A 17,864-nucleotide genomic window follows, 5' to 3' on the forward strand; every position below is an offset into this window, starting at 1 on the left:
CCTCTGTCACAGGACAGGAGCCTACTGCGCGCGGGGCGGGGGCCGCTCCAAGTCTGCTTGATTGATTATTTAATCAGGCTTAACCGAAGATTCATTAACCAACCCCTGTTATTCCGTGTCAATAGCTGAACTTACTACAGTAAATAAGATAGATAGATAGATAGATAGATAGATAGATAGATAGATAGATAGATAGATAGATAGATAGATAGATAGATAGATAGATAGATAGATAGATAGATAGATAGATAGATAGATAGATACCATGAACTCCCTTTTATTGGTCCAATATGTCATTATAATACAAAATCACAAGTGAATCATATACATGCAATCATCCTAACAGCCCGAAATAAAAAAAAATAATAAAAACCCCAAAACTGAGAGTAAGCAATTCATCCCTTACACAACATAAAATGTCTCTGCTTCCCCAAATACAGATGAACTTTTGCATCTCTGACACCATCTTATAATAGGCAAACTCTGTCCTAAGACATGCAGCTACCAACCCTCTGAACCTCAGGTCAACATATACAGAACCTTTCTCCCTCATTTTATTTCTCCTGCTCAGCCAAATGCTCATCTTTGTCTGACCAAACAAAAAATTAACCAGACAAATATTTCTGTTCTACTGAGTATCTGGGGCCAAAAATAAACAGTTTGTTATTAAAACTGAATCCTAATCCGCCCACCCACTGCTTTAACAATGAGAAGAGAGAAACCAACATCCGAGCAAGAGATCTGGAACATCCGAGCAAGAGATGCTGTAGTGTTTCCTCAGCCTGACAAAAGGCACACTGACTCCCTGATCTGTGATAGATAGATAGATAGATAGATAGATAGATAGATAGATAGATAGATAGACAGACAGACAGACAGACAGACAGACAGACAGACAGACAGACAGACAGACAGACAGACAGACAGACAGACAGACAGATACATAGATAGATACAAACATAGTGTAAGGATTCCTCTCAGTGTATTTGTGTTTCTGTGTTTGTCTCCCTTCTTCCACCAGGAGGCGCCTGGTTCTGGTCCGCCTCCTCGCACACCTGCTGATGGTTTCCTCATTAAACAGAGTGTTCTTAAGCTGCTGACTGCCACTACCTCGACTCCAGAGTGTTTGCCAGTTTTGGGTACTCTAGCCAAGCTGAGTTTTGCTGAGTCAAACTGAGTTCTTGTCAATCTGAGTTTTAACATTGCTTTATCTTTGCCTCTCGGCAGGAAGTCATCCTGCAAACTGGATTTTTCTGACCTTCTCTCCCTGGAAGGATCAACTGAGCTACAAACTGAGCTGGGGTTCAAACAGGAGGTTTGGATCCACTTTCCTCAAGAGATCGTTTGAGCTTTGCATTGAGAAAGGGATTCTCCACTACAACCCGTTCAAGTACCGCAGGAAATCTGAGTGGCAGTCAGTTTCTCCGTTCACCTATGAACAACTGCTTTCTGGGTAAACTCTGTTCCGCCCTCCACCGAATTAGACAAACACTGGAATTACAGCATACAGACTGGAGTCAAGGTTTCAACAACTTCTCTGGAGAAGTGAGTCAGCAACCAAATCCTCTTCTCCATGTTCACGAATCAAATTTCCCACTGAGCCTGAACTAACCGCTGTGTCTTCCCCTCACTTTTCAGTACCAGTTGAGCAGTGTTCAGAGCAACACTTCTCTCTGTTTTATCACTTCAATAAAACCTGTTTCACCTTTCCCTGGTCTCCATGTTTGGTCTTCTGCGTTTGGGTCTGAACTTTAGTAAAACCATGACAGAGGCCAGAGTGTTCTGTCATGGTTTACTCAGGACTGCTAGAGTGGAAAAGTTTTTGTTTCACCTGGTTTAAATTTTTTACGAAATCTTCAAGGAACCTCTTGCTATTTGATTATTAATCGATTAATCAAAAAAATAATTGGCCGTTTAATTGATTTGCAAAATAAATGTTAGTCGCAGCCTAACTGCATCTAGTCATTTACTTGGCAGCATTGGTAACTTCTCAATGAGCATGTAGTGATAGTTGACATTCATTTCCCTAGTGTCATTAACTCTGCAACATGACTCACACTCAACATGCGTACAGTGACAGTGAAGAAGAAAAACTCCCTATAACAGGAAAAAGCTCCAGCAGAAACAGGCCCAGGACTTGGTGCTGAAAAACAGAACCAACTTTATCATCTATAATAGATGTTGACAAAGTAGTTTTCTCTGTATATAAGAAACAATCGTAATATGTAGCTGGCCTAGCTAGGGCTTTATAAATGAGAGGGAGAATTTTAAACTCTATTATTGTTAAGGATCCAACAATGAACCGAATAATTCAACCAGACACAGTGTTTCTTTTAAAAGTTTCATTGAAAGCTGCGGAGATGAGAGACTGAACTCAAGGTTCCACTGAACATGCAAATGCATGGGAACCTATGTGCCACAGTTTCTGCCAAGCACCCTTTTCCCCCGGGAGTGTTTCAGAACAGAGCGCCTCCAAGCAGTTGGACTGAGATTGGGCAGGCATCTGATTGCTCATTTTTAGAGGAGCTGGATGCTGGTTGCTTCTGAGTATCAACAGTCTATCATGAATATAACGCTTTGTTTGCTAGGTTAACATTGACGTCCATGTTAAAGGAAAAATAGCGTGTAGCCTATTTTCTCTGAAGTAAATTCAGGTAAAAATAGGCTACAGGCTTACAGATTCATCATTGCTGAACTTCTGAGGTGTCAGTCTGCTCATTAAACAATGTTTTAGTCGAAAAGAATAAAATAAAAAGCCTTTTTAAAAATATTTGTCAATAACAATTTAATTAATATCTCTTTAATTCTTTAATTTCGAGTTTTGTTCAGAGTGAAAGAAACTTTAGCCTGGTGATACAAAGAAACATATTAGCAGAATTAACAAGAAGACCCCATCGATACGTCACAATGTTTTTGCTGTGACACATTTACTGTTTAGATGTCAGGATGCTTTATTTATTTATTTTAACAGACCAGGCATCATTAGGTCAGTTCTGGTGGTGCTGGTATCTATTACTGCCTCTTCATGGAAGCGACCAGCAACTCCACAATGTCTCGTGTGGTACATGTTAAAGTTCATTTCGTCATTTTTAAACATTCTCCTTCTAAATACATACACCCACACATATAAACTTACATAGACACCAAGGAGAGTACTATAACTGTTTTGGTGCTGTATTTCTGTTATTTCTCATGCTTATTTGCTTAGGGAATATTTTGACAGCTTGTTTAGAATGTATTTTCCAATGACCTACATCTCCTTTCACTGTACAGGTATACTCGCACCAGGGAGCTGCGCAACAATCTGTCTTCTACTAGTAGGTGATGAAAAACAGTATAAAGCAAGGGGTTAAGTGCCTTGCTCCAGGGCAATTCAGTAGTGTGCTTCTGAGGGTAAAAAAAAAGTGTTCGACATTAACATTACAGGCCCTGAATCCTCTACAGCCTTCCACTGTGTTTTAATAAGCTGGTTGCTTGGGCCAGAAAACATAACAATGTTCTTCTAAAGTCATTTAAAGAAACATCTCCCATCTTTGTTTGAAATGAAGCCATGGTATTTTGATGCAGATAGCATTCCGCTTTTTTTGCTGATAACCATACTCTGTAGGATGATATGAAAGGCAATTTTCACAAGATAAAAAAAAAACAATTGTATTGATAACAATATTTCAAGAATATAAATTAAATGTGATGCTATCCCAGTTGTTTTATGTGCAAAAAGCTAACTTTGACCCAATTTTAAACTCCTCGAGGTGAGACACAGAGTAAGATGTTTTTAAAAGGGTCACTGACACTATATTTTTCATTAGTTCCTTTATCACTGAAGCATTTGCACACAAAAATAAAAAGCCTCCAACCCAGTTGTACATGGTGCTCTTCTCTCACGTGGGACCTCACAAGCACTCGGCTAAAAGAGGTCTGCAAATCATCTTGTCAGCAGACAGTTTCAAATAATTTCAGGAGGATTTGTAGGATGGCTGTTCTTATCAAAATACATCAGGATAAAGCACCTGCCTGACCTTAAGGGCTGACATATTCTATCTCATATGCTCATCTCAGAGAAAAGGCGCTTAAGTTCTCAACTTTGGTTTCCTCCCCCTCTGTGACTAGATTAACGAGCTGCCCTTTTGTGTTCAGCATTGGCCATATTTCCTGCAGCTTGAGGTAGCTTCATTATACACAGAAATATCGACCTTCAATGCTTTTTATGAGAATGTATCACTAAGAAAAGCCAGCATTTATCTATATAGCTCTGCAAACTACACTCATCACTCCACATGTACAAGTGTTGCACATCTTAGCATGTATATATGGCCATGAATTGTACTATAAGAGCTCCCTTACTTAAAGGTATTTACTTACTTAAAGGTCTTTTTTAAAAGACCCGTCCTCTCCAATTAAAAAAAATGTGCAGGCTGCAAGGCAAGAGCATGCGCAAGCCCATTTCTCCTTGTGCACATCCTGTTTAAAATGTGCCGTTCTCATAGCTCATACAAGCTTACTGTGTCCACATGCAGCGGGGACTATGTAGTGGACTTTATAGAAAACTCAGTTAACTGACCGTTTGGACAGATAATCACTGGTTTTTGCTCCATTGGCCACGTAACTTCTTCTCCACGCAGCGCCTGCACCAACTTTGTTATAATTCACCACTGTCGGCTAGCTACATACCATAGCGATAGCGGGCCGCTGTGACACCAAATCCCACAGTACAGAGATCTTGGATTAGTAGACTGCAGTCCGGACCCACCTGCTGGCTAATCCGGACCCAACTTGTTTTAAAACATTTATATTACTGCATGTTGTCCGACAACAGTGTCTTTTTTTTTTTTTATTCTCTTTATTGAAATACCACATCATCATAACAAAGATGGTTACAATATTACAACAAAAAAAATTTTTTTTTTTTCTTTTCTTTTTTCCTTTTGTACAGTCTGTTTTTCTATTCAGTACAGCTCGCCCATCGAACATAGGAACAAACATAGAACCTGAGGTGTTCTTTCATTTTTGTCAAGATTAAAGGGGGTTGATTGAAATTAAATAGACAAAGTTTCAAAAATAATTGAAAATTGATTCAATTAGATAAAGGAAGGGCACCTTGAAGAAATGTACGTTTTCCATAAATTCCAATTGTCTTCAAATTTTGATTTCTGTAACCTGATGGAGAAAGTAATTCTTTCCATTATGAATATTTTGTAGATGATACCATACCAGTCCTCGATGGATGGGCTGCCTGGTTTTAGCCATTTCTTGGTAATTGCTTTCCTGGCTGCTACACTCAGTATTCCAAATAAATATTTAGTCTTTGTGTTTGTCGATATTGAGTGTGATATTCCGAAAAAAGTTCCTCCCAGTTAAAATCAGTTTTTGATCCAAATATAACTCTTACCGACAACAGTGTCTAACTTCAATCGCACTGCTTCTTCTGTTAATATGGTAAAGCACTCCGGAGGGTCCGGGATCAGGCTACATGTGATACAAATTAGCCAATGAGCTATGTCAGTCTGGGTCATTGCGGCGAACCACTTTCAGACACAAAAGGCAAACCTGTGACAAGCTGGGCAATGGGAAAGAAGGAGAAGATGATGAGAAAAAGACAGTAGAGTAGAGAGTGTAGACTGCTGGAAGAAGCGCAGTGAATTGGTGACAAAAAGTGCAAGGGTATGCTCAAAGATGACCCTGGATATTTTGAGTATGTTTGGCTCAACCTGCTGCTGTGAAGCAGGATTCTCCATCATGACCATAATAAAAAATAAATATCGATCCAGGGTCACAAATGAGCACCTTGATATGTGCTTGAGAATGGCTTTGTTACCATTCAAACCCAGGTTGGGGCGGAGCCAGGGAACCGACCATGTAGGACGTGTTTTGCTGGTGCTCTGACGGGATATGTGTTTAATGAACATTTTTGCACCTCTTTACACTCTTTTTGAACAAACTGGACTACTAGTGAACGAGAAAGCACATCGGTTGTGCAACCTGTAAGTACAGCAGTTAAACATGGGAAAAAACGACAAGACTGGCCGCAACGAGGTTGACCACGAAGCTCCTGCTGAACCACAAGCTGATAGCATGCTGCTAGCCAAGATGCAGGAGATGCTGAACGACTCACGGACTGATCTCATTAACAGGTTTGAGAACATTGTTTCGAATGTCGTTAAGAGGGAGATCTCAGCCGCTGTGACGCCACTAGAAGCTAAAATTGTTTCGTTTGGGACTGCTATTCACGATCTGGAGCGGGCTGCTAATGATCAAGACGGGAGGCTAGCTACCATGGAAGCTTCGGTTAGCTCCTTGAATGCGTTGGTGGACACGCTGTCCAAGAAATGTGAAGACTTGGAAGGTCGCTCCAGACTAAATAACATTCGTCTCGTGGGTATACCAGAGGGATCCGAAGGTCAACAGCCGACAAAATTCATATCAACGTTGCTTCAGGCTCTGCTAGGCCTTGAGGCTAAGCCTACCCTTGACCGGGCTCATCGTACATTGCGGGCCAAGCCGGCAGAGGGGGACCCACCGCGGCCGTTTGTTGTCCGTGTCAACCTGTTCCAAGAGCGGAATGAGATTCTACGGAGGGCTCGTGAATCATCTCCCTTACTCTATGAAGGAAAACGGGTGTTCATTTTCCCGGATTATTCTGCCTCAGTTGCTAAGAAACGCGCTATGTTCGCGAAAGTAAAGAAGGAGCTCCATTCTTGCCCTGGAATCAAGTTTGGGCTACTTTTCCCTGCAGTCTTACGGATCACCCTTCCCAATGGGCAAGTTCACAAGTTTGAAGACCCAACCCTCGCTGCAGACTTTGTTGGTAAAAATATTAAAGCTGTGGTTCCTCCGAGCACAGTTTAATTCGGGGGTGCCTCTACCCAAGGATGGGTTCACATTTTTGTTGAAGAACTGTAATAACCAGTGCAATAAGACTGTTGCATAATACATTTCTGTTCTCAAAAGTGCCTTTTAAGTACTTGGGATACACTGTGGATATAGTTCATATTTTGGACATTTAATCTATTTGAGAAATAGAGGGGGAAAACAGAAGGAAAATAATTGTGTGTACTTTTTTACTGTTACTGTTCTAGTTCCTACTGACAAGACTCAATGGGCCTTCGTGTGTCTGAATGTACATTAGCTCTTCACGCTTTACAATACATTTCTTGTTTCTATAAACCAGTTATTTCATAGTTGGTGCATTCATTGCATATTGTTATATTTACTTTGCATTCCCAGGAGGGTTCGTCAATAGTTTTAGACTACTCTCTTTTCCTAGTCTCTTGTAGGCTGGATGCTGTGTTTTTTTTCTTTTGATAGGGCTTCGCGCGTCCCGTTTGGGGGGATGCTTCAGCGATGGGGTCGGTTTAAGGAGGTGGGGTGGGGGTGGGGGGTTGGATTGCGGGGGGAGGTACACCACTTTGTTTTCTTTGTTTTTTTTTTTTTATTTTTTTTATTTTTTGTTTGTTTTTTGTGTTACTCTGTTTCTCTTTTCTCAGGTGACCGGGGCGACTCATGTTTACTCTCTTGTTTTATTCTAATTTATGACTGATCCTCAATTGTCATCGGCTACAAGGGTGGGACGAGAGATCCGTTTCACCAGCTTCAACTGCAGGGGACTTAACAATCCGGTAAAACGCAGTAAGGTACTTCATCACATGCAGCGATTGGGGGCACAAATAGCTTTCCTTCAAGAGACACACCTTAAGAACATGGACCACGTGAGGCTGAGGCGTAGCTGGGTCGATCAAGTTTATCATTCCTCTTTTAACTCTAAATCTAGAGGAGTGGCTATTCTTATCCATAAATCTGTCCCTTTTGTGCACTCTCAAACCATTTCTGACTCTTCTGGTAGATACATTATGGTCACTGGCACCATTTACAATGTCCCGGTGGCATTGGCTAATATATACACTGCAAAAACAATCCAGAAATAAGTAAAAAATTGCTTAAATTAAGTATATTTAGCCTTAATTTGAGCAGGTAAATAAGATGATTTGCCAATGGAATGAGTATTTTCACCCTTAAAATAAGATAGTTAGATAATATTTACTTGAAATAAGAAGATAAAATTGTTTTTTCTTATTTTAAAAGGAAATTGTCTTGTTCCATTGGCAAAGTGTCTTACTTACCTCCTCAAATCAAGGAAAAACGCACTTATTTTAAGAAAAAATAACTTATTGAGATTTCTATTTTTTGCAGTGTATGCGCCCAATTATGACAACGAAAACTTTTTTAAACATGTTTTCCAGACACTCCCCGATATGTCCACCTATCACTTAATATTGGGAGGTGATTTTAACTGCTGGCTTGACTCCCAGCTGGATCGCTCATCAACAAATATAACCGCGCCCTCACGCTCATCTAAAATTATTAACTCCTTTATGTCTGAATTTAATGTCTGCGATGCTTGGCGTTCTCTTCACCCTTCCCAAAAGGTTTTCTCGTTTTTTTCCTCAGTCCACCACACTTTTACACGTATTGATTTTTTTTTATTGATAATGGATTGCTGCCCTCTCTCAATGGGTGCAAATATGATGCTATTGTTTTATCGGACCACGCTCCTGTTTCTATAAACATCAGATTTGACTCTCGCCCCGTTGAGCGGCCACCATGGAGGCTGAGCACCCGTTTACTATCAAACGAAAAATTTGTATCTTTTGTGACACAACAGATAGATTTTTTTTTAGAAACTAATAGAAGACCTGGGGTTTCTGCCTCACTACTCTGGGAGACACTTAAAGCCTTCATCAGAGGGGAGATTATCTCCTACGTAAAGTATGAAAATAAGTTACAAAAAGAGAGAATTACTACTTTAACACGCCATATTTCCCAAATTGACAACTTGTATGCGATATCACCCTCACCCTCTTTGTACAAGGATCGTCTTGTGTTGCAAGCTGAGTTAGATGTGCTCATGACAAAACATACTACTGAACTGCTAATTCTGTCGGGTGCCCAGTTTTACGAACATGGAGATAAAGCTGGTAAACTTTTAGCTCACCAAATCCAACGGGTGTCAGCCTCTCGTCACATCGCTCAGATCCAAACAGCCCAAGGCTTGACGTCTGACCCATCCGAAATAAATTTAAGATTTAAAGACTTTTATAGGTCATTATACTCCTCAGAATGTACTCCTTCTATAACTGACTTTGAAAACTTTTTTAATGAGTTGAAAGTCCCTACTATTAATCAGGATGTAGCTGACGGTCTTGAGAAGCCTATTGCCATCTCTGAACTCACTGAAGCAGTTAGGGCCCTGCAGGGGGGCAAGTGCCCAGGCCCTGACGGATACCCCTGTGAGTTTTATAAAATATTTTGGGATAAGCTCTCCCCATTACTCTTAAATGTATACAATGAATCTTTGGCCTCCGGGTGTCTACCTCAGACTCTTAATCAGGCAGTTATTACTTTACTTGTGAAAAAACATAAAGACCCACTACTTTGTTCTTCCTACCGCCCAATAAGTTTACTTAATGTTGACTTTAAGTTGCTAGCGAAAACATTAGCATTAAGACTGGAAAAAGTGTTACCCACGGTTAGGGCTGAACGATCTATCGTTTTCGACCGAAAACCGCGATCTCAAGCAACGCGATTTTAGGAATGTCAAAGCTGCGGTTTTTCTTGGTGCATATTAGCCCAATAATTCCTCAATAATTCCAATGCATGCTCATGTAGAAAGGCTCTGTGTCGGCTATTACCAATCAGAAAAGGCTCTGTGTCGGCCAGAACCAATCAGAAAGCTGAAAGGCTGCGCGTGACCAGATGACGTTTTCAGTGTAGCTCGTAAGCTCGAGATTCAATTTCAAGATGGCTGAAGCGGGAGCAGACGCGGAGCCGACAAAATTAATACCAAAGAAAAACAGCACGTCGGTCATTTGGCAGTATTTTGGATTTGAGGCCACTGATGAGCACCAGAAACAGGTGATTTGCCAAACATGTCGTGGGAAAGTGGCTACATCGGCTGGCAATACCACCAATTTACATCGTCACTTGAGAGTCCACCACCTTAACTTGTATGAGGATTGTATGGCGAAAAAGAGCCTTGAAACATCAAGTAGCAGTGATACTTCAGCAAAACAGCCAACCATAACTTCATCCTTTGCCAGTTTGACGCCTTATGAAAGAACTAGCCGAAGACACAAGGAGATTACCACTGCCGTAACGAATTACATATCGAAGGATATGGTGTCTGTAAACACAGTAACCAAAGACGCTTTTAAAAGTTTGCTACGCACAATGGACAAGAGGTATGTTCTACCCTCCCGCATAGGGCTGAACGATCTATCGTTTTCGACCGAAAACCGCGATCTCAAGCAACGCGATTTTAGGAATGTCAAAGCTGCGGTTTTTCTTGGTGCATATTAGCCCAATAATTCCTCAATAATTCCAATGCATGCTCATGTAGAAAGGCTCTGTGTCGGCTATTACCAATCAGAAAAGGCTCTGTGTCGGCCAGAACCAATCAGAAAGCTGAAAGGCTGCGCGTGACCAGATGACGTTTTCAGTGTAGCTCGTAAGCTCGAGATTCAATTTCAAGATGGCTGAAGCGGGAGCAGACGCGGAGCCGACAAAATTAATACCAAAGAAAAACAGCACGTCGGTCATTTGGCAGTATTTTGGATTTGAGGCCACTGATGAGCACCAGAAACAGGTGATTTGCCAAACATGTCGTGGGAAAGTGGCTACATCGGCTGGCAATACCACCAATTTACATCGTCACTTGAGAGTCCACCACCTTAACTTGTATGAGGATTGTATGGCGAAAAAGAGCCTTGAAACATCAAGTAGCAGTGATACTTCAGCAAAACAGCCAACCATAACTTCATCCTTTGCCAGTTTGACGCCTTATGAAAGAACTAGCCGAAGACACAAGGAGATTACCACTGCCGTAACGAATTACATATCGAAGGATATGGTGTCTGTAAACACAGTAACCAAAGACGCTTTTAAAAGTTTGCTACGCACAATGGACAAGAGGTATGTTCTACCCTCCCGCACCTACTTTAACCGAGTCGCCATCCCACAGCTGTACGGAGAATGCAGGGCCAAAGTTCTAAATGAGCTGGAAAACATGGAGTTTTACGCGTCAACTACGGATCTGTGGTCAAGTAGAACGACCGAGCCATACATGAGTTTGACGGTGCATTTCGTGAATGCAAACTTTGAGTTGAGAAGCCGCTGCCTGCAGACAGCATACTTCCCCACTGACCATACGGGGGAGAACATTGCAACTGGGCTTAAAGAGTGCTTGGCAAACTGGGGCCTAAAAGAAGAGGCCCAGACCTGCATCACAACAGACAACGCCACGAACATGGTCAAAGCGATGGAGCTCAATCAGTGGACCAGACTGCAGTGCTTCGGGCACCGGCTGCATCTTGCAATTGGTAAGTGTGTGTGTGTGTGTGTGTGTGTCCAAATTTACTGTGTAAGAATTAGTGTTATCATAGTCTCTCAAACACAGTTAGGGCGGGGGAGGGGGACAAAGCGACCCTATGTTTGTTTTCACGCTTTTGTTAGCTGACCAACTGTTAGCGCAATGCTACCGTTTCTCCTACCTATAAAAATAAACGCTTTCATGAGTAAACTTTGAAACCTCCCAATAAGCTACTGCTTGCTTCTGTTTAGCTACGGAATGCCAAGGAACAGAGAGATACAAATGCCGTTTCCCCTAAGCAGGAGGTCTTCAACAGGGTTGTGCGCGACCCCTAGGGGGTCTACGGAGGTACTGCATGGGGGTCGCGAAAGTTTTGGTTGATTAGACTTTTTTATATATTCCCCCCTGCAACTTTTTTCATTAATTGAGATGTCTTTAAATACACATTAACATGAATTAACACAGATAAATGGAGGCAGAAGATGTCTTTCAGTCATCAATGCTCACATTCAGTGACACAGCTCTTTCAAGACAATATTTCATTCACAGCACCTGTCCCATCAAGCAGGAATCAGAATCAGAAATACTTTAATAATCCCAGGGAGTAATTATTTTGTTAAATCACTCCATCTGTAATAGAGTGACTATAGGAGCAGTTTTATATAACACAATTTCATACAATATATATAATTATGGGGTCCCTGCTCCATCTCGCCATCAGTTTGGGTTCCTTGGCCAGGAAAATGTTGAAGACCCCTGCCCTAAGCTTATTTTTGACACACTTTAGTAAACAAAAAAATAATAAATAAAAAAAAAAAAAAAGCAAATGACGCCAATGGTATTTTGTAGCAGATATGAGGATGGCTGATGCCACTTTATTACAGATTGAAAGGTTTGTTGTGTTTTAGTGGATTGTCGAATAAACATATTGCTGCAAATTAATCACCAGTTACAAATTAATGTATGGCGAATTACTTAATGTGATAGCACCACCTGATGTCTGCTGTTAAAAAAAGTTATGAAGTAGGCTTATCTGACTGTATGTAATGTTTTTCCCAGAAAATGCAGTCAAAGATGACCAACGCATCAAACGGGCCACAGGACTGTGCAAGCAGCTGGTAGCAGTCTTCAGCCACAGCTGGAAGAAAAAGGCGGCGCTAAAACAGGCACAGGAAGACCTGAATCTTCCTCAGCAGTCAATGGTCACCGAATGTCCGACACGATGGGGCTCCCGGCAGAAAATGATTGAGAGGGTGTTGGGACAGAGCAAGGCACTGTGCCAAGTTCTGTCTGAAGACAGGAAGACGCGGCACCTGGTCCCGACTTGGCAAGACACTGATGTGCTTGAATCTGTAAACAATGCTCTCGGTCCTCTTCAGGAGTTCACAGACGCCCTCTCAGGTGAGGACTATGTGAGCGTATCCTACCTAAAGCCAGTGCTCCACCTGCTGAGAACAGCAACACTTGCTGTAACTGACCAAGACACAGATCTCACAAAGGAGATAAAGTCAAAAGCTCTCCACTACATTGAAGAGAAATACAGTGACCCAGCGACCCAGGAACTCCTGGACATTGCATCTTTCCTCGACCCAAGATTTAAGACCAACTACATTAGTGAGGAGAATGTCCAATTCATGAAAGACAGAGTGAAGATGGAAATGGAGCAGTTGGCACTAAAGGTAAGCTGTCCTTTTTCTTCACTCTTTCAAAATAAAACAAAAAGCTGTGTTTTTTCTATATATGTTTTTGAATTATACTGTAAGACCAAGGCAACATTTCAACATCAATGTCAGTAATCACAACTAATTGCAAAACATTATGCCTCTACTGTGTGTTGCAGGAGCAGAGGGCTTGTGTCAAAACCCATCCCATGCCACTCAGTACAGAAGAAGAACCACCATCCACCTCTACAAAGCGAAAGCGGTCACTGGGCAGCTTTTTCAAGGCGGTCCCTGCTTCCTCTACTATGCAGTTGGAGGATACCATTAAAGCAGAACTGGACAACTACCTCATAACTCCTAGCATTGATGGAGAGCAAGATCCACTGGCCTGGTGGAGAGTGCACAATGTCAACTTCCCCTGGCTTAGCAGGTTGGCTCGTAAGTACCTTTGCATACCAGCAACAAGTGCACCATCAGAGAGACTGTTCAGTGCCAGTGGTAATATTGTCACATGTCAGCGTGCAAGTCTGAAGCCAGCAAGGGTTGACATGTTGGTTTTCCTGGCCAAAAATCTCTAAAGAGATGTAGCGATGAAGGGGAACATTGTTTTTTCATCTTATCCTGAAATCCCTTACTTGCACTTACCGGGACATAACTTTGTTCATCTTTTTTACTTATCTTTTGTTTACTGACTATGTAAAATAATTTAACCATTCTGGCATCATTTGTTGTGAGGAAAATATAGGATAATTTAAACTTTAATACTATTATTGTACTGTTATTTTTTACTACCTTTTATGTTTCAATTCCTCTTGCCACTTTATTTGAAGAAGCACAGGTTTCTAAGTACAGGGGTTGTATTTCTGTAACTGCTCTGTTTATGTTCATAAGCTAGCTCCTTTGAGCCATTTTGCACTTCTTTTAAGGTAAGACTTCATTTTTGCTCAACTTTGTTGTTATATGTTATATTTTTTATGAAGCTTATGTTATTTTACAAAGTGCAATTGTTTTGATGCTGCTGAGCCATTAATATTTTTTTAATGAAAAGTGTAAAAGAAGCAAAAGTTTACTTAAGAGGGCTCCCGTCCCTTTGTAATTTTTATGTAGCCTACGTTATTTTACAAAAGTGCAATTATTTTGATGCTGATGAGCCATTGATGCTTGATATTTTTTGTTAATGAATGTAAAAGAAGCAAAAGTTTACAAAGGAGGGTTCTCATTTTATTTGACTTTTTTGGATAATATAATTTGTTTCTTAGGTGCTTGAATAAACAGTCTTGCATTTGAAATATGTTGCCACCAGTTTTCATTCTTGCATTATCTTAATTGAATTCATTGGTTATATAATTATTAAATATATATTAATTTGTACTGAAATTTGATAAAAAAATAAATCGTGGTTGAAATCGAAACCGCAATCTCTGCCAGAAAAATCGCAATTTCAATTTTTTCTTAAAATCGTTCAGCCCTACCCACGGTGGTTGGGATAGATCAGACTGGCTTTGTACAAAATAGGAATTCCTTTTCTAACATAAGACAACTCTTTAATGTAATATATAGTCAACCCTCCGTTAGTACCGAAGAAGTTGTGATATCTATGGATGCCGAAAAGGCCTTTGACAGAGTTGAGTGGCCATATTTATTCTACTCGATTGAGAAATTTGGTTTCGGAAGAAAGTTTCTGTCTTGGATTAAATTACTTTATTCTGACCCTCATGCATCAATTAGGACAAATAATAGTCAGTCTGACTACTTTCGCCTCAATCGCTCTACGCGCCAGGGCTGCCCGCTGAGTCCCTTACTATTTGCTTTGGCAATTGAACCCCTTGCAATTGCGCTTAGATGTAATGCAAGTATCATAGGTATTAAGAGAAATGGTATTGGAACAAAGGTCTCTTTATATGCTGATGATCTTCTCCTGTATATTTCAAATTTGAGTACATCTATTCCTGCTATACTTGCCACACTTGTCAAATTTGGGAATCTGTCAGGCTATAAATTAAATCTCAGCAAAAGCGAATTATTCCCAGTTAATGTTTTGGCTAAGAACTACCCACTGCGTACATTACCTTTTAAGGTAATAGATCAAAGTTTTACCTATTTAGGAATCCAGATTACATCTAAATATAAGGATCTTTTTAAAGCTAACTTCTCCCCCTTATTATTGCGTGTTAAGGAAGATTTTGATCGTTGGTCAGTGCTTGGCCTCTCTTTGGTTGCTCGGGTTAATTCAATCAAAATGAACATCCTCCCACGTTTTTCCTACCTATTTCAGTGCATACCTATTTTTCTTTCACGGTCCTTTTTCAATAAACTTAATAGTATAATTATTAAATTTCTTTGGAATGGGAAGGCCTCTCGTATACGCACTGAACTCTTACAAAGACCTAAAAAGCTTGGGGGGATGGCCTTGCCAAACTTTAGATATTACTATTGGGCTTCAAACATTAGACTTTTTAGATACTGGCTCCGGTCAGATAGCCCTTCCTCTCCAGCTTGGCTTAATATAGAGGCAAATTCTGTAAAACCTGTGTCCTTGGCAGCCTTACTACATTCACCATTGCAATCTTCAACTAATCATTATACCTCTAATAAAATAGTTGACGCATCCTTAAGACTGTGGAGGCAATTTAGGCGGCATTTTGGTCTGCAATCTCTTTCTGTCTATGCCCCTATAGCCCTGAATCATACCTTTCCGCCGTCCCTCGCAGATGATACTTTCTTGTCATGGCGGAGAAAAGGAATTTCAACCTTTTACAATCTGTACATTGATAATACTTTCGCCTCATTCCAACAAATCTCCGAGAAATTTGATATCCCGCGATGTCAGTTTTTTAGATATTTACAAGCGCGCAGTTAAGTCCGTTCGACTTATTCAAATTTTCCCAACCTTCCCGGGGATTCTCCTTTAGACACTTTTCTGAAACCTATCGTCAAACTGAAGGGGGCCATTTCTCTTATTTACAATCAAATTACGCTTTTGCGCCCACACACCCTGAACTCCCTTAGATCACTTTGGGAGGAAGATCTTGGACGGGACATTTCAGAGGATCTCTGGACACTTATCTTGTCACTGGTACACAAGTCCTCTATTTGTGCCAGACATAATCTAATTCAGTGCAAACTTGTGTATCGCACTTATTATACTAAAGCACGTCTAGCCAAGTTCTACCCCAGCGTTACTCCAGCCTGTGATAGATGCCAACATTCCCCAACCAATTTGATCCACACCATCTGGCTCTGTCCTCAGCTCTCTAATTATTGGTCTAAAGTTTTTGTTGTTCTATCGGATGTTTTTGGTGTAAAATTTGAGCTTTGTCCCCTGATTGCGTTGTTTGGGGTTGCACCTCCACAGCCCATCTTGTCCTCTCTTCAGAGGTCCTCCTTGGCCTTCCTGACCTTTCTGGCTCGGAGAGTGATTATAATGAAATGGAAGTCGCCTCAACCCCCATCATACATCCACTGGCTTCGAGACACATTGTATTTTATTAAACTTGAGAAGATCCGTTTTACCTTAAGAGGCTCCTCAGCAAGATTTTTGGGTTTGTGGAGTCCCTTGTTAAAAGCCCTTAGGAAGATTGATTTCCCTAATATTCCAGACTGATAAAGTTGCATGTATGTAGCTGATGTTTATTATTCTCATCTATTTTTTCTTTTGTCTTCTTCTTTGAGTTAAGTCTGTCTGATTTATCAACAGTGGGGTCCCCTGGCACCTGAGAAGTTTTTCTTTTCTCTTTTTTTTTTTTTTTTTCGTATGTATGGACTGAGGGAAAACATTTACATAATTTTAATACTGTGGACCTTTTTACTTCTACCAACTTATTTTATTATTTTTTTATATATATCTGTCCCCAGTATCTCATTGTGCTTGCTTTGATTTGATCATTTGCTTATTTCTTTATCTATTCTTTTTTTTTTTTTTGTGTATTGAGTGTGTGTTTGTATGTGGGTTTATTTGGGTTTGTTCTAGCCCAATTATGTTTGTATGCTAAAGGTACTTTACTAACTGTATAACTGTTTCTCCATCGGTACATTGTGCCACATGTAAAAGCATAAATAAACGTGGGGAAAAAAAAAAAAAAACATTCAAACCCAGGTTTAAAGCCTTCCAGGGCAGCCTGAAGCCCACTGCTCTCATTAAGCCATAAGAAAGACAAAAAAAAAAACAAAGAGTCAGTTCAGGTGTTTTATAATATATGTGAGTCATGAAAATTGTCTATGTATCAACTGAACAATTGTTGTTCTCTACTTCAAAAAACACTTTGTTAATACATTTTTTTATTTTAATTAAAAATTTTATGTATAACATGGATGCATAAAAACCTCAGTTTTATTTCAGGGTTAAATTCTGTTTAAAGTAACAGAGTAGAATAAAAAATGTCTCCAGACCTTTACTGCTTGATGATTTTCTTTATTCGGACCTGGCTTATTTTTGATTGGTTACCCCTGCCATAGTACTTTGTGAGGAGAGCTCCCCGTGCAAAGCATTTTGGGATACATCTGCCTCTTCTGAGGCCTTTCTTTTCTTCTCATACACTTCGTAGACACTTTATCTCTTACGACCCTCGGCTATTTCAAAGAAACGCGGTAAGAAACGTGAGCGCAATGACTGTCTGAAACTGTAGCTCACCACATATGCGGCTGAAAGTGCGCATGCGCAGAAAAAAGATAGCTAATGGGACGAGCATGTGGGACAGCCTTACATAAACATATCACCAGAATGATTGATGATTAGGAGGACCACTTATTTAGATGATCCAGCCAGAAATAAAAGACCGTCCTCTATATTTTTTAAGTATTATTATCAGCATATATCCTAAAATTAGAAATAACCCCTGTGA

At 40.4% G+C, this 17,864-nt stretch overlaps 1 protein-coding gene across 1 annotated transcript; it reads left to right on the forward strand.

Annotated features, from left to right (window-relative positions):
* The first annotated feature begins 9,585 nt into the window (after nucleotides 1-9,585).
* Nucleotides 9,586-14,312, forward strand: LOC119790630 (E3 SUMO-protein ligase ZBED1-like). Its single transcript, XM_038296238.1, has 4 exons — nucleotides 9,586-10,235; nucleotides 10,966-11,372; nucleotides 12,422-13,041; nucleotides 13,203-14,312. Exons 1-4 carry the CDS (start codon nucleotides 9,796-9,798, stop codon nucleotides 13,599-13,601), a joined length of 1,866 nt encoding a protein of 621 aa, XP_038152166.1. The 5' UTR covers nucleotides 9,586-9,795; the 3' UTR covers nucleotides 13,602-14,312.
* Nucleotides 14,313-17,864: the final 3,552 nt, after the last annotated feature.

This window comes from Cyprinodon tularosa, unplaced genomic scaffold (assembly GCF_016077235.1).
Source record: "Cyprinodon tularosa strain WSP-4 unplaced genomic scaffold, ASM1607723v1 ctg37, whole genome shotgun sequence".
NCBI lineage: Eukaryota > Metazoa > Chordata > Actinopteri > Cyprinodontiformes > Cyprinodontidae > Cyprinodon > Cyprinodon tularosa.

Coding starts and splice junctions, on each gene's coding strand:
- LOC119790630 (XM_038296238.1), top strand. CDS start 9,796: ATGGCTGAAGCGGGAGCAGACGCGGAGCCGACAAAATTAATACCAAAG. Junction 10,236..10,965: donor CTACGCACAATGGACAAGAG/GTATGTTCTACC, acceptor AATGGACAAGAG/GTATGTTCTACCCTCCCGCA. Junction 11,373..12,421: donor CCGGCTGCATCTTGCAATTG/GTAAGTGTGTGT, acceptor TGTTTTTCCCAG/AAAATGCAGTCAAAGATGAC.